Source organism: Elephas maximus, chromosome 3 (genome assembly GCF_024166365.1).
Source record: "Elephas maximus indicus isolate mEleMax1 chromosome 3, mEleMax1 primary haplotype, whole genome shotgun sequence".
Classification (NCBI taxonomy): domain Eukaryota; kingdom Metazoa; phylum Chordata; class Mammalia; order Proboscidea; family Elephantidae; genus Elephas; species Elephas maximus.
In genome coordinates, this window is record NC_064821.1 from 96,372,700 (window position 1) to 96,387,455 (window position 14,756).

The window sequence follows — 14,756 nt, forward strand, 5'->3', positions numbered from 1 at the left end:
GAAACCTGGGAGGGAGGGCCGTGGTGCTGCAGATCAGGGTTGGAGCTGTGAGGACCTGCCCTGGTGGTGGTCTGCCCCAGCCCCCTTTACTGCCCTACAGCAGCCCCAGTGCCCAGCCTCCACCACCAGACCCATGATAAGGGGCCCCCAGGGCATGGCTACCTCAGGACTTGTACATGGCTGTCCCCTCTTCCCCCAGCTGTCTTCAGAGCTCTTCCTCCTACTACCTCCTTGGGAGTCTGCTCAAAGGTCACCTCCTTGGGGCCCCCTTCCCTCATCTTCCTCTGCTTTGTTTTTTTCATCCCTCTCAGGCATTAGGTCATCTATTGGTTTGTTGCCTGCCTCTCCCACTAGAACAAGGGCAGGGATTATAGTGTTGTGTTCTCGTTGGACCCCGTGCCCTCCAGATGGTAGACTCAAAGTGAATGCTGGAGGGGCGATTGAAGGAGCACGTGGAGCAGGGGAGCTGGCAGGTTTGGGGATGTCTGATGGAGGGTGGGGAGAAGGGTGGGGAGGGAGGCCATAGCTTTGAGGCCGGAGCCCATTGCTGGGACGGACCTGCAGGAGCAGCTGGCTTAGCCTCATTCGTTCACTCCTACCTTCCCACTGAATGCCGGACACCAGTATCCAACCACCTCTGCCCATTCTCCAGTAACCAGTTGCCACCGAGTCATGGCGACTCACGGCGACCCCATGTATGTCAGTAGAACTGTCTCCAGAGGGTTTTCAATGGCTGACTTTTTGGGAAGTAGATCACCAGGGTTTTCTTCTGAGGCACCTGTGGGTGGACTTGAGCATCCAACCTTTTGGTAAACAGCTGAGCACATTAACTACTTGTACCACCCGGAGACTCCTGCCCATTCTCAAGGGGCCCCAAACCCCATTGTCTTCTCCACATCTGCTCCTCCTGCTGGATTTTCTAACTTGTGGAAAGAGATGATGATCACCCAGGTACCCATGGGAAACCTGGGAGCTGTCCTTGAGATTCCCCCCTCTCCCATGCCACCTCCCTCCTCGAGCAGCCTGTCATCACCAAACCCTGTCACTGCTACCATCACATCTCTCAATCGTCCACTCCTCTCTATCCTGAGGCTTGGCCACCTCTACTTCTTGCCTGGACCACAGCTTCCTAGGAGCTCCCCACTCCTAGGAGCTCCCCACTCCTAGGAGCTCCCCACTCCTAGGAGCTCCCCACTCCTGCATGCCATATGCAATCAGAGCTATTTTGAAAAGCACATGTCCATCTCAAGTTACTGCACCAAACCCTTCATGGCTCCCCGTTGTCTTTAGAACACAGGCCAGAGTCCTTGCCCTGCCTTCAACCCTGCCCCTGTTCCCAACCAGTGAGCTTCTTACAGTTTCCCAGACGCACTGGTCCTTGCTCATACTGGCCCCTCCTTCTTCACTGGCGATGCCTACTCACTGGCTCATTCCATGCCCCTGTCCTGGGCTCCTGCCTTGTGCTAGACACAGCTCTAGAACTGAGAACCCAGCAGGAACAGGAGAGATAGACAGTCATGCCCCTCTTGGACCTTATACTTAGCACTCAGCTCAGTGTCACCTCCTCTGGGGATCCCCCTTCCCCCAACAATGGAGATGGGTTAACCACCTCCCTGGGCCTGGGTGAGCTGGGCCAGGGATAAGGGTGTCTGGTGGGCAGAGGGTGCTTCCTCACACTGCTGGATCTTTCTACAGGCACCACTCCCTCTGCTTCTGAGCCCCTGCCTCTAGCCCCCTAGCCATCTACTCAGGTGTCTCTTCACCTGGGAAGCTTTCCCTGCCCCCCCCCCCCCCGAGCTAGGTTTCCCCGACCCCAGGCTCCCTCATCACAGCCCAGTGCCACTGGGTTGTCATGCTCAGATTTTCATCTATCTCCCCCAGCAGCCGGCTTCCTGAGGGTGAAAGCCTGTCTTGGTGGGTCTCGTGGAGGTTTGGAATGAATGCAGAACTGCTAATATAGTGGTGTGGGGGCCCTGAGTGCTGTGGGAACACAGCTGGACGCAGGAGCCCTCTGGGCAAGGTTGGTGACAGGGGACCTTCCCAGGGGAAGTGAATCCTGAGCGCCCCTTGGATTCTGACACCGACCCACCCGACTCTCTGGGTTCATGGCCCCTGTTTCCTGACCCTGAACTCAGCCTGCCAGGGTGTGGAAGAGGTCTTAGGGAGCCTGGAGTCTGCCCCATGGCCGCACAGGTGTGTGTGTGGGGTACTGACAGCTGGAAGGTCCGTGAAGTGGGCAACAGAGCCTGGTGCACCATCCAGGTGTCCTGCCCGCTGCAAGGCTTGTTCTGCTCCCTGGAAACTCATCCCCATTTCCCTGATTGCCTGGCTCCTGGACTCTAGGCACGTGGTGACTCTGGGACTGACCAACCTGGGTCCTGGCTGTCATACCAGGGTCACTGTGGGCCTCACACCCTCACTGCCCTGCCCCAAGCACCCCGCTGTGGTCCCTGCCCACATGGCCCTGAGCTCCTCTGATGAGCAGCCCCACCCATGTGATCCCTCCAACCTCAACCTTATTCAGAGCCCTTGGGATGAGTTTCAAAGCCTGGAGGATCCCTGGGCAGAGGCAGAACTGTGACACCCAAATATCTTAGCTGTGAATTTATATCCAAAGACAGGAGAGGCTGGGTGGGGTACACATTAATTAGGAACAAGGGTTTAGAGTCAGACCTACTGGATTCTAGCCTCTTATAAGCTGTGTGACCTTGGGCAAATTATATCACCTCTCTGAGCCTGTTTCCCCATCTGGAAAATGGGAATACTTACAGACCCCCTCCTCACAGAGTCATCTTGAGATTTAGGTAGGCCAGGGGTTGTTGGGAGCTTCGCAAGCTGTTAAGTGCTTTGCACAGGTGGGAATCCCTGAGTCCTCATGCCTGCTGGTCACCCCTGCAGCTGCTGGACATAGCTGGGAATCAGCTCACAGAGATTCCTGAGGGGCTCCCGGAGTCGCTCGAGTACCTGTACCTGCAGAACAACAAGATTAGCGCTGTGCCTGCCAATGCCTTTGACTCCACACCCAACCTTAAGGGGATCTTTCTCAGGTAGGAGTTCCCCCCACCCCCTGCCCCAGGCCTTGTGCACACCTCCTCAGGGAACCCCGCATCACCGGCGGAATAGTCAAGGTGCTGGGAAGAGCTCAAATGTAGAGGCTAGTGTTTAAAGGCTGACTTCACTGTTGACTGGCTGTGTGACCCTGGGTATGGCGCAGACCCCACTGAGCCTCCATTTCCTCAGCTGTCAAGGGTAGAAGGAGTGCTGGTGGCACAAATGGTTAATCACTCAACTGCCAACCAAAAGGTTGGTGGTTCAAACCTACCCAGAGGCACCTCAGAAGACAGGCCTGGTGGTCACAGCCTTGAAAATCCTATGGAGCAGTTCTACCATGCACGCATAGGGTTACCATGAGTTGGAATTGACTCAATGGCACCTAGGAATTGACACAACAGCATTTAACAACAACTCAGGGGTGGGGACGGTCCTGGCCAGGCCTGGGGAAGTTCAAAGTTTTGTAAAAGGGCTTTGTAAACCTTAAAAAGTGGTGCATGTGAGCATTATGGGTGATCCTGTGGCAGGAAGAGACTCCAGAGAGCACCTTCCCAATTTATAGCTGGGAAAGCTGAGGCCCAGAGAGCACAGGTGACTGCTAGTGTCTGTGGCCAGCCAGGCTGGGCCTCGCCTGCGTCTCAGGCCCAGGGCAGCAGATGCTCAGCCCCATGCTGGGCTCTGGGGATGGCGGTTTGGAATGATTGGGTGGAACCCCGAGCAAATGAGGAGCTTCCACACGGCAGAGCCAGAATGAGTCCTTCCAATACCCCTCAACTGCTTTGAGAGGATCGGAGTTAGACCAGAGAGGACAGTGGGTGGAACAGAGAGAGGCAGGGTGCCCACTCCCAGGGCTGTGTGGCCTAGGAGGCCCCCCGGGGTTGGCACCACTGGGGTAGAGTGTGGCCTGTGCCTCAGGCTTCTGCAGGGACACTGAGGTGCAGAAGAGTCTAGTGGCCTGGAGCATGTCCCCGGGCTGGCCTGTGTGCACCCTGCTCCAGGCACTGAGGTGACTCCAGGCTGTCCAGCCAGGAGCCCCAGACCTTGGGGTTAATTCCAGAGTGTAAGCGGAGGGAGGCTGACATGCCTACCACTCCTGCAGACACAGAGGGAGGCTGTGCACCTTACTGACGGGGAAGCCAGAAAGAGCAGGACCAGCCATTGTCAGCCACTGCCCCCTCCCAGCTGTAGCAACCCAAACAGCTGGCACTTACCATGATGCACCTTGCTTTCCAGCCTCCAGCCTTTTGCACTTATTGTCCCATCTTCCCTCCCCTTTTACCTCCTGAAGTGGTAGGGGTGGGGACTCTGAGGGTTGGGCTCCTGGCAGTGACCCATGCGTGGATGTTACACAGATTCAACAAGCTGGCTGTGGGCTCTGTGGTAGAAAGTGCCTTTCGGAAGCTGAAGCACCTGCAGGTCTTAGACATTGAAGGCAACTTTGAGTTTGGTGATGTTTCGAAAGACCATGGCCACTTGAAGGAGGAAGATGAGGAGGAGGAAGATGAAACGAGATAGTGACATGGTGAAATGGATCTGACCCAGGTAGGTGATCAGTGTGGGGGGCACCCCCTGCTCCTTGCTGCAGTTTACTGTTCCTGTCCCCAGTCTGGGATCTTTCTGGCCACTCTTCACCCTCTGTTCCCAGCTTCATCCATTTATTCTGCAGGCATATACCAGCAGTTGATGTGTGCCAGACGCTGATGTTCCCAGCTTCATCCATTTATTCTGCAGACATATACGAGCAGTTGATATGTGCCAGACGCTGAGTGAGGCGTGGGGTTATAGCAGCAAGCCTATGGAGAGGCCGCCTGATGCCAGGGCACTATAAGCTGTGAGGGCTGCTATGACAGAGGCTTGCATTGTACTCCAGGCAGAGAGGATGGGGTGGAGCATGACAATGGAGACAAGCAAATGGACGGAAAGGGGCTTGGGGGCAGATGCAAGAGGCCAGAGTTGTCCTGCTGGGCTTGGAGTGAGGGAGAGGACAAGGCCTGGGCTTCTAGCTTGGGATTCGGGTGGATGGTAGAACTTGGTGGAGGAGAAGGTTTCGTGCAAATTGTTGAGTTTGGGGGGCCTGAGGGCATTGAGAAGCTGCCCAGAGGTGACTGGATATGTGGATCTGGGCTCAGGAGTGAGGTCTGGGCTGGAGATGGGGATCTGGGCATTGCTAGTCTTGAAACAGTCATTGATGCTGCAGGAGGCGGAATGAGTTTGCCCAGGGAGAGTGGGTGAGAGGCCAGGGCAGAGAGGGGAGCCTGCAGCGGGGGCTGAGATGGAGCAGCTTGGAAAGGAGGCAGGAAAATCGCAGACAGCTGATGAGAGAGGGCGTTGCACACATATACAACACAAGCATCCATGCATGTGCATAACACACAAGTGCACATAGATGCACCCACACACACCCATGTACATGCATACATGCACCCAAGTGCAGAACACAATGCCACACGTGTGCATATGCAACCATGTGCACACACGCATGCACTCCATGGCAGTCACATGAGCAGAACATGTATGTACATGAGCACATGCACACACAGGCCCTCATGTGCACATATGTACATACACATGGCGACACATACATGCGCAGTACGCAGACACGCACGCGCTTCTTCAGAAGTGGGGCAATCAGCTGTGCCAGTGCTGCTGAGAAGCCGAAGGAGCTGAGCCTGGAGCCAGACTGACCCACAGGAAGGTCAACCGTGACCTCATAGGGAGCAGCTTCAAGAGGGCAATGGGGGCTGAGAGAGTGGCTGGAAAGGAAGTGGATCCAGGGAGTGTAGACAATGTTTTCGAAAAGTTGAATTGTGATGTGATAAAAAAGAGAGTGTGGTAGTGGGAGGGGGTGTGGTGTCCATGAGGGGCTCATTTCTCTGTATGCGGTTTTTAAGGACTAGAGCTGGTTTCAGTGCTGGTGGGAGGGGCCAGTAGGGAGGAAGGAGTTGAAGACATAAGAGGGGAGAACTGGGCGTGAGAGAGTCCTGTGGAAACAGTAGGAGGGATTAGCTGTGGCAGGAGGACCAGGGCTTCCTCCCCTGTGGCAGGGAATGGAGGACAAGTGGCTGCAGTCACAGGCTGGTGAGTGGTTTGGTGGAGGGACATGTCATCAGCCACCAGCCTTCTCTTCCCTTCATGCAGTGTGTGGGGGAGGGGTGCTCAACAGACTGGGGTGGGCATGAAGGTGGACAGTTTGATCCATCCATGGCTGGGGTTTGGCCAGGTGCATGGGACAGGAGGGCAAGGTGACAGGAGGTTGAGTGTATTGGCAAGAGAATGGCTGGTGTTGAGGGCCTTGGGGTCAGGCTCGGTAGGGAAGGAGATGCAGACAGGAGGGGTTGGTGGGCAGAGGCACTGGAGAGGGATGCTGGAGAATGGACACAGTGGCGGTAAGTAGCCAGCAGGAGAGGAGGGTGGTCAGAGGGGGATATCGAAGGGTAAGATTTCAGAATGGGTCATGCCAAGATGTTGAATTGCAGTAGGGCCTGGGGCAGAGAGGGACCTGAGGTGGGTGCCAGGGTCCCCTGAGGGTGCATGGGGAAGGCCCTGGGCAGCATTGTGTACCCTCTCCTCCCCGTCCTGGAGCCCAGGGGTATGAAAGGGGAGCCCCCAGAGCCAGGGGTCTGCAAAGAGGTGACTGGACAATCAGTGAGGATGCCACTGCCCTCTTGAGGGGGCTGCAGGGTCATGAGGTGGGGGAGAATCTGCCCCACTGGAGGACAATGGCCATGGTCAGATTATTTGAGCAGGGCCCTGGGAGGGACCCCAAGGAGTGACCAGTGGGCCATGCTGAGGCTCCAGAAGCACAGGGCCCGCCTTCAGGACCCAAAGGCCCTCCTATACACACTGTTCCTGTCAATGTTGGCCACCAGCACCTCCCTGTGGGCAGCCCACCCCCGACCCATAGTAACCTGGCCTTCCCAGAGCCTCCTGAAGCAGGGGCTGCCCTCTGCTCTAATCCACCTCCCCCAGGATGGTTGTGGGGTAGTCTGCCGTGGCCTGCTGCTGACCCACCTATGTGTTCTGCAGGACAGTGGACCACCAGACTCCTTTCTGCAGCACATGCTTGTGCCTGTGAGCTCTCCGTCCACCACCATCACAGACGCCATCTGACACACCCACGCTGTACCATGGGTGTCCCGACAGATACAGGCTGAGCCCACGGTCTCACATCCCCGCCTCTCTCTGCAGCATGCCCCAGAGCCAGACACATGCAGACACCATATCACACCCACACACGCTCAGCACAGCCACACACACAGCCAGCTGCACATCACCCCCCCACCACCCCGTGGTCACAGTCTCCACCCCACGCCCGCCACAACCATCACACCCTCTGAGTCATGCGGGCTAGGGGGCGGCGGATGGGTCTGACCCCACCCTGGCACATACAGGCATGCTCCCCCCATGGACACACATGCGGACACACACAGAGTCATGTGCAAACACCCCCCACAGCCTGTGCCACCAACGGCTCTTGCCGGCAGCCAGAACTGGCCAGGACAGCTCACCATCTGCCCGTCCCTCTGTCCGTCCGTCGCCTGGAGAAGACACAAGGTGATCTCCGTGCCCTTTGTGGCCAGGTGTCTGCTGCCCTCTGGAACTCACAAAAGCTGGCTTTTGTTCCTTTTCCTCCTCTTGTGGACGGGAACCTTCAGGACTGCTGCCTGGCCCCTCCCGCCCTGCCTCTGCCCAGCTGCTGGGGGCTGTCACTCTGCTGAGCACCCCTCCCCTGCCATGGTCTGGCAGGGCCAAAGGCACCTCTCCGGTGGGCCAGCCCTACTCAAGGCCAGACAGGAGAGCCTCAGGGGGCTGCTAGCAGCCTTGGTGCAGGAGTGAGGGGGAGGCTATGGAACTGGGCCAGAGGAGGCAGGAGGGCCCAGCCACAGCACACCAGACACTGTCTTCATTCTTTGGGCCTATGGGAAAGTTCTGGGTACCCTTGTTTTTTATTCTTTTTTATGAAAAAAATGATAAAAATATCAAAGTTGATTTTTCTTGTTACAGAAAAACTAATATAAAAGTATTATCCCTGTCCTCCACAGCCTGAGGCCGTGTCTGTGCGTGCTTCCTGCCAGGTGCTGGGCTGCATGGGACGGGCTGGGGAGGAGACAAGCACTGTGGCTGCCTGTTCAGACAAGCAGGAATCGGTGCAGTCTTCTGTTCTGGGGCCCAAAAAGTAGTTGCACAGACAGAGGCCCAGGGAGACAGGGCTTAGTTGCAGGAAGGAGGAGGTCTGGAGGTGCGTGGGGACCGCCGGCTCAGAGGGAATCGGCAGGGGGTGGGGGCAGGACCCCCACAGTGTATCTGTGAGCTCACACTGTGCCCCCAGAGGCTGAGCATCCAAGCAGAGGACCTGCCGGCTTTGGGCAGCTCAGGCCCCACCTGGAGGGTCAGCTCTGCACTGAGGGGGCATTTCCGATGGGGTCTGTCCCATGGGGGATGGCCAGGGCGGGAAGGGGACCAGAGGTAGGCCTGGGAGCTGGAGCAGAGCCCACTTGGGGGCCTAGGTCTCCAGAGGGCTGCCCAGTGAAAAAGTAGTACACATGCCCACTGTGCACCCCGATGGTGGTGCTAGGACTAGGGGAGGCAGCACCCAGCTCAGAGCATGGAAGAGCCCTGACAGGCAGAGCGGCCCCACGGGTTTGAGATGCCCAGGGAATAGTGACTCTTCGATACCGGAGTTGTGTACGCATGGGCTGATGGGCCTCCTGTCAAGCCTGATAAGAAGCAGATTCCTGCCTTGTGGTGGGGCGGACTTGATGTCTCAAAGAGATGCGGCACAGGGAAGGGGCGAAGAAGCCAGTCTAAACGAAGGTAGGAGTGACCCATAGCTTGGCATCTGACTGATCCTAGGTGATCCGGCCTTAACAAAGGAAGTATGCACTAAGGATGAACCCTCACAGCCCCCACCGCCATGGTGGGAGGGAGGATCCTGGGTCAGGCCCAGGACTAGAGCAGGCAGCAGCTTCTCCCTGGCAGTCTTGGCCACCCCACAGCCCTGGGAGGAGGATGGACGTAGTTCAGGAGTGGGAGGCTGGGGGCAGGTGGTCTGCTGACTCCCTGAGTGACCTTGGAGAGCCTCATCCCTTCCCTGGGTCTCAGTGTCTTCATGGGCTCCATGGTGCTAGACCTATCCAGACCCCAGTGGTGTATCTGCTACCCCAAATCCATCAGAGCAGACTGTGTGGCCAAGGCTGTGCCCCCTGAAAGCCTCCTGGAGGAGCCCTAAGGGGTGAGGAGAATGAAGGGACAGCTTGGAAATGTCCTTGGGCACGTTACCTCCCTACAGAAAAGCATTTACCAATGGGAGCCAGATTGGCTGAGGGAATGTGCTCTTCTCGTGGGGAGTGATCTCAGGGACCTGCCTGCAGAGCAGAGCCCAGGCCTGGCCCAGGTGGTCTGTCCATACTTGGGCCACCTGGACAAGTCCCAGCCATGCTGTGGCTGCTGAGACGGGTCCCTGGGCAGGCCTGTTTGCACTCTGGCCCCTCTGCATGTGACAGTTTCAACAGGCCTATTCTCCATCCGGCCACCTGCATAGGCTCATCTGGACTCCGGCTTTCTGGGCAGGCCTATCCACCCACCGATAGCCCAGACAGACTTGTCCACACTCTGACCGCACGAACAAGCCCATTCATGTTCTGGCTGCCTGGACAGGCTGTGCAAACTCTGGCTGCCCCAACAGGCCGTCTGCACTCTGCCAGCCTAGATTGGCCAGCAATGAACTGCTGGCTAGAGTATGGTCTCTATAAAAGCCCACAAGACTTTAGAAACAGAATACCTTTATTTGGTGACCATTGAATTTGCAAACGTAGGAAGGAACAGAAAGCCTAACTCTGACTTGTCACACAGGCTTTAGGGAGTCCTGACACCAGGGCCATACTGGCAGCTTGACCATAGCATCCCAGGCTGGGCCTCCCCTCCGGGTCTCAGGTTGCCTGTCTGTCCAATGGGAGGCTGGCCTGGATGTTTCTAAGGGCCTTTTATTCTAGTAAAGGCATCTCTGCCTCCAAATAGGATGAGCATTGCAAAAGCCCATATGGACTGTGGCAACCGGAAGGCCTGTCCTAGGGGAGAGCTGTTTGGCCAAGGCCATGTGATGGGGCGGGCTAGGGGCCGGCCTGGGTGGGACCCAGCTGGGGCAGAAACCAGGACACTGTGATTATGCTTTAATCAAGTGAGAGCAGTGCGGATATGGGGGCTTCTGGAGAGGGGCAGAATCTCTCCCAGCCCCGCAGGTGTCCTGTCCTCCTGGAGAAAGTGGGCAGGGCATGAAAGACTTGAGTCCTGGCCCTGGCATTTCTTGCTCCCAGATCTTGGACAAGTGTTTCCAGCTCTTAGAGCCTCAACTCCATCACCCAGAAAGCTGGGAGGATAAGCCCTGGCTGTGCCCTGCAGGCTAACGCAATGGAAACTGTAGCTTCCGAACACAGCTCTAGGTGGGCTACGCAGGGCCCTGTCACTCTCTGGCTGGTCATCCCGCAGGCAGCCTTTCATCTGAGACTCCGTGTTCTGTCAGGTGGGGCTGATTCCAGCCTCTCAAGGGTGGAAGAATGTGTGAGCCTGGCCCCTGTCCAGGAAATGTTGGCAAGTTGGGATCGATCCCCTAACCCCGGAGGCCTCTCCTGGCCCCTGCAGCCCCTCAGGCTCAGACATTGGTCTCAAGCTCACTGATCTCAATGGTGCAGTGTTCTAGACTGGCAGTGGCTGGCTCCTCATCCTGCTCCACCTGTATGGGGACATGGTGGGGGCAGGCGGGGCCCAAAGTCAACTCCGAGGCCTCAGCCACGCTCTTCACACAGCCATTGCGCTGGGTTGCCACGATCTCCTGGAGGCTTACAGGCTTGGTCTCGAAGGGCGGCAGTTTCTGGAGAGAGGAGATGGGGCTTGGTAGCAACAGGAAGGACTGAGGTTAGACACCAGGGAGGACTGGAGGTCGGTGGAGCAGAAAGGGCTCAGGGCTGGGAACCATGTGACTGGTTTTCTACAGATGTGCTGTGTGGCCCTGGTAGATCACAGGGCCTCTCTGGGCCCTGGTTCCCAAGCTGTTCTGTCTCTTCCTGGAGCTGCCTTAGTAGAGGTGGGAGCCTGACCTACATACAGAGTCCAGTGAGGGAATGGGGGGCTCACCTGCCTGAGCCTCAGGTTCCTTCCCTGTGAAGTGGGGGCAGCCTACCACCTGTGCTTATTGAAGCATGGCTGTTAAACAGGAGAGCGTGAGCTCCATAAGGGCAGGGAGTTTTATCTTCCTTACTGTGTTCACCACTGTTCCTCCTGTGTCTAGATCAGGGCCAGCCATGGTAAGTGCTCATAAATAGATGTTAGAGGAATTCATTGGTCACCCCCATTTAACAGAGGAGGAACTTGAGGCCCAGAGGCAGGAAGATCTGCTGCCCTGGCTCCACCTTCCTGCCTCCCTACGCCAGGTTGGGGGCACCGCTGTCACCTCAGTGCCTGTGTCCCGAACGAAGTCCTTCCGGCAGATGTGGGCCATGATCCCTGCGGCCAGCGCATCACCCAGCACGTTAATCATGGTTCGGAAACGGTCCCTGGCAGACCAAGGCGGTGGTGGTTAATTGCCGGGCACTCTAATGTAAGGGGAGCTGGCAGAGGGCAATGCTTCGCCCGAGGGAGCGAGGCCACTGCAGCTGCACCACAGGCTGTGGCCAGCTGTCAGGGCAGGGACTGGGGGCAAGGCAGTATCCTGGCACCTCTCAAGCCTACCCCTTGGTGCTCTTGAAGCGGGTTGATGCAGGACTGGCTTCATGGGCACAGGGCTCTCTGTTTAGAAGGGCCCACGCTTGGCTTAACGGTCTGTTACAGCTGTCTTGAAATCTTTCATAATTTTTTAACATGGGGCCCTGCATTTTCACATTGAACATGGAGCCCCACGAATTATGTAGCCAGTTCCATGTCAGTGGGAGGGCCCCTCACTGTGCCAAACCACAGCAGTTCCCCAGCCCTCCCACCCCGCAGTGCCTGGTGGCTCAGAAGCCAGCCCCTTCTCTGAGGAGGGTGGGAGGGGGGAGATGGGGACCCCACTTACAGAGCCCAGTCGACGGCGACGATGAGGGTGATGTCGTCAGTGGGCAGTCCCACTGAGGTGAGCACAATGACCATCGTGACCAGCCCGGCCTGGGGAATGCCGGCTGCCCCGATGCTGGCTGCAGTCGCAGTGATGCTGCGGAGGGTGGGAGGGGAGGAGAGAAGGGGGGACCCGGCACAACGTCAGGGCCTGCCTGGCTCCAAGGAGGGGCCGGAATCCCACGGTGTCTGGGAACAGCCGCCAGGCGGGGGCTTTGTTAAGAAAGCCAGCGTCCCTGTTCAAGTTCCCGTGGCCCCCACGGAGCCTCCATCCCTGGCCTCAGGAGAAGCTCTTAAGGAATTTGTCTGGAGCTGCACTCACCCCGCACCCTTCCCTCAGCTCTAGGCACACCCTGAGCTTCCTCCATCTTGTCCCTGGCCTCTGCTCACACTGTCCCGCCTTCAGTGCCCTCCCTCCCCCATCTGTGCAAACTCCATGACCTCCTCCAGCCCTGTTTCCTGGAGCTCCCGCCTCTCTCGGCCCTCTGCTTGCTCACAGGCTGCAAGGCAGCAGTGGGGCAAGAGCCCTGTGCCGGGAGTCATGGAAGCCAGGGTCCAGTCTCAGCCCCTGTGCTGCCTTGCTATGTGGCCTGGGGTAAGCCCCTTGACCTCTCTGGGCCTCTGAGACCCCATCAGGTCTGGGAGCCTCAGAATCCTGAAGGCCCTTCCAGGCCCCTTCCCCCTCATCCACACACGGTGTGGGTTACCAGCAGGGGTGCACCTGATAGTGATGATCTGGCCAAAGTCCAGATCATAGTTGTTGACCTGGGCAATGAAGATGGCAGCCACAGCCTCGTACAGTGCAGTGCCGTCCATGTTGATGGTGGCGCCCACAGGCAGCACAAAGCGGGCGATGCGCCGGTCGATGTGGTTGTTCTCCAGCAGGCACTTGAAGGTGATGGGCAGTGTGGCTGAGCTATGGGCAGAGGGGCCAGTGTCTGCCCACCACCTCCTCCAGGATGGGCAGGCCCTTGGGCTGCCCACCTGCTGGAGACAGGAAGCCCACCCCTCCCAGGCAGCTGGCCCATCTCAGGGGATGAAGAGGCTTTGAAAATGGTCAAGGGTACAGAAGAACTAGAAGGTGCCTGGCTACAATCAATGACTGCCCTGACAGAGAACACAACAGAGAATCCCTGATGGAACAGGAGAACAGCAGGATACAGACCTCAAATTCTCATAAAAGACCAGACTTAATGGTCTGACTGAGACTAGAAGGATCCCAGAGGTTATGGTCCCCAGACCTGCTGTTAGCCCAAGACAGGAACCATTACCAAATTCCCAAAGCCAACTCTTCAGACAGCGATTGGACTGGACTATAAGATAGAAAATGATACTGGTGAGGAGTGAGCTTCCTGGCTCGAGTAGGCACATGAGTCTATGTGGGCAGCTCCTGTCTGGAGGGGAGATGAGAAGGTAGAGGGGGACAGAGGCTGGCTGAATGGACACTGGGAATATGGGGTGAAGAGGAGTGAACTATCTCATTAGGAAGAAAGCAGCTACAAGTACATAGCAAGTTGTATAAAAGACTGACTCGATTTGTAAACTTAAAGCAGAATTTAAAAAAATGGTCAAGAATGGCACCCTTACAGGAGTGGGTGGTCAGACTAGTGCCTCAGAGAAGACTCTCTGCAACCCAGACCCACGTGGGCCTGCTGAGGTTGAGAAAGGATTTGGTCCCTTGGCAGAGCACCCACTGTGTCCCAGGCACAGAGCGAGGAAGGGACTGGCCCAAAGTCATATAGCTGGGCCAACAGCACAGGAGAGGCCACTGCACTGTAAGTGGTTAACAGCAGGGGCTCTGGGGCCTGACTGTTGTTGTGTACGTGGAGTCAATTCCGACTCATAGCAACTCTATAGGACAAAGTAGAACTGCCCCATAGAGTTTCTAGACTGTCATCTTCATGGGAGCAGATTGCCAGGTTTTATCTCCCTCTGAGTGGCTGGAGGGTTCGAAATGGCAATCTTTCAGTTAGCAGTCAAGCTCTTAACCATTGTGCTACCAGAGGTTCTTGGGGCCAGACTGGCTGGTTCCAGATTCCAGCCTCCTACTAGCCATGTGACCCTGGCGGCCTCCGTGTGCCTTAGTTTCCTATTCCCAAATTGAGGCTACTAACAATACCTAGATTATAGAGGCATTGGGAGGATGAAGTGGGTAAGTACTTAAGACCATGCCTGGCACATTGTAAGCACTCAATAAATGTTATTCATTGCCAGTATTGTTACTATGCTTGTTGTTAGAGTTCTAGGAGACTCTGAGTGGTGCCGTTAAAGCACTTGGCTGCTAGCAGAAAGGTTTGAGGTTTGAGTCTACCCAGAGGAGCCTCAGAAGAAAGGTCTGGCAATCTACGACCAAAATTCAGCCACTGAAAACCATGTGGAACAGTTTTACTCTGACACACAGGGGGTCGCCATGAGACAGAATTGATTCGACGACACCTTTTTTTTTTTTCTTTTAGTTCCTAGTGGCAGTGCTGGGACTAAGACTCAGTGCCCTTTCCTCTCCACTGAGGTCACTGCCTGGGGACCCTAGTTCCACTTGCTAGAGGCTTTAACAAGCCCCATAAGCTGGGCTGAGGCTGTGTGGTTCCTGTCAAGCAGGTTCCTGCTGGCTCTGGCAGGAT

At 56.7% G+C, this 14,756-nt stretch overlaps 2 protein-coding genes across 2 annotated transcripts in view; one reads left to right on the forward strand and one right to left on the reverse strand.

Annotated features, from left to right (window-relative positions):
• Nucleotides 1–8,088, forward strand: part of PODN (podocan) — a 31,283-nt gene extending 23,195 nt beyond the window's left edge. The window contains exons 9-11 of the mRNA XM_049879273.1: nt 2,899–3,047; nt 4,404–4,593; nt 7,078–8,088. Of these exons, the coding sequence (XP_049735230.1) occupies nt 2,899–3,047; nt 4,404–4,566 (312 nt within the window). The 3' untranslated portion in view covers nt 4,567–4,593; nt 7,078–8,088. The remainder of the gene's footprint in view (nt 1–2,898; nt 3,048–4,403; nt 4,594–7,077) is intronic.
• Nucleotides 8,089–9,837: 1,749 nt separating this feature from the next.
• SLC1A7 (solute carrier family 1 member 7) overlaps nt 9,838–14,756 on the reverse strand; it is a 50,817-nt gene continuing 45,898 nt past the window's right edge. Inside the window, exons 8-11 of the mRNA XM_049879276.1 lie at nt 12,857–13,051; nt 12,098–12,232; nt 11,498–11,600; nt 9,838–10,918 (exon numbers count right to left, since the gene is read on the reverse strand). Coding sequence (XP_049735233.1) covers nt 10,700–10,918; nt 11,498–11,600; nt 12,098–12,232; nt 12,857–13,051 — 652 coding nt within the window. The 3' untranslated portion in view covers nt 9,838–10,699. The remainder of the gene's footprint in view (nt 10,919–11,497; nt 11,601–12,097; nt 12,233–12,856; nt 13,052–14,756) is intronic.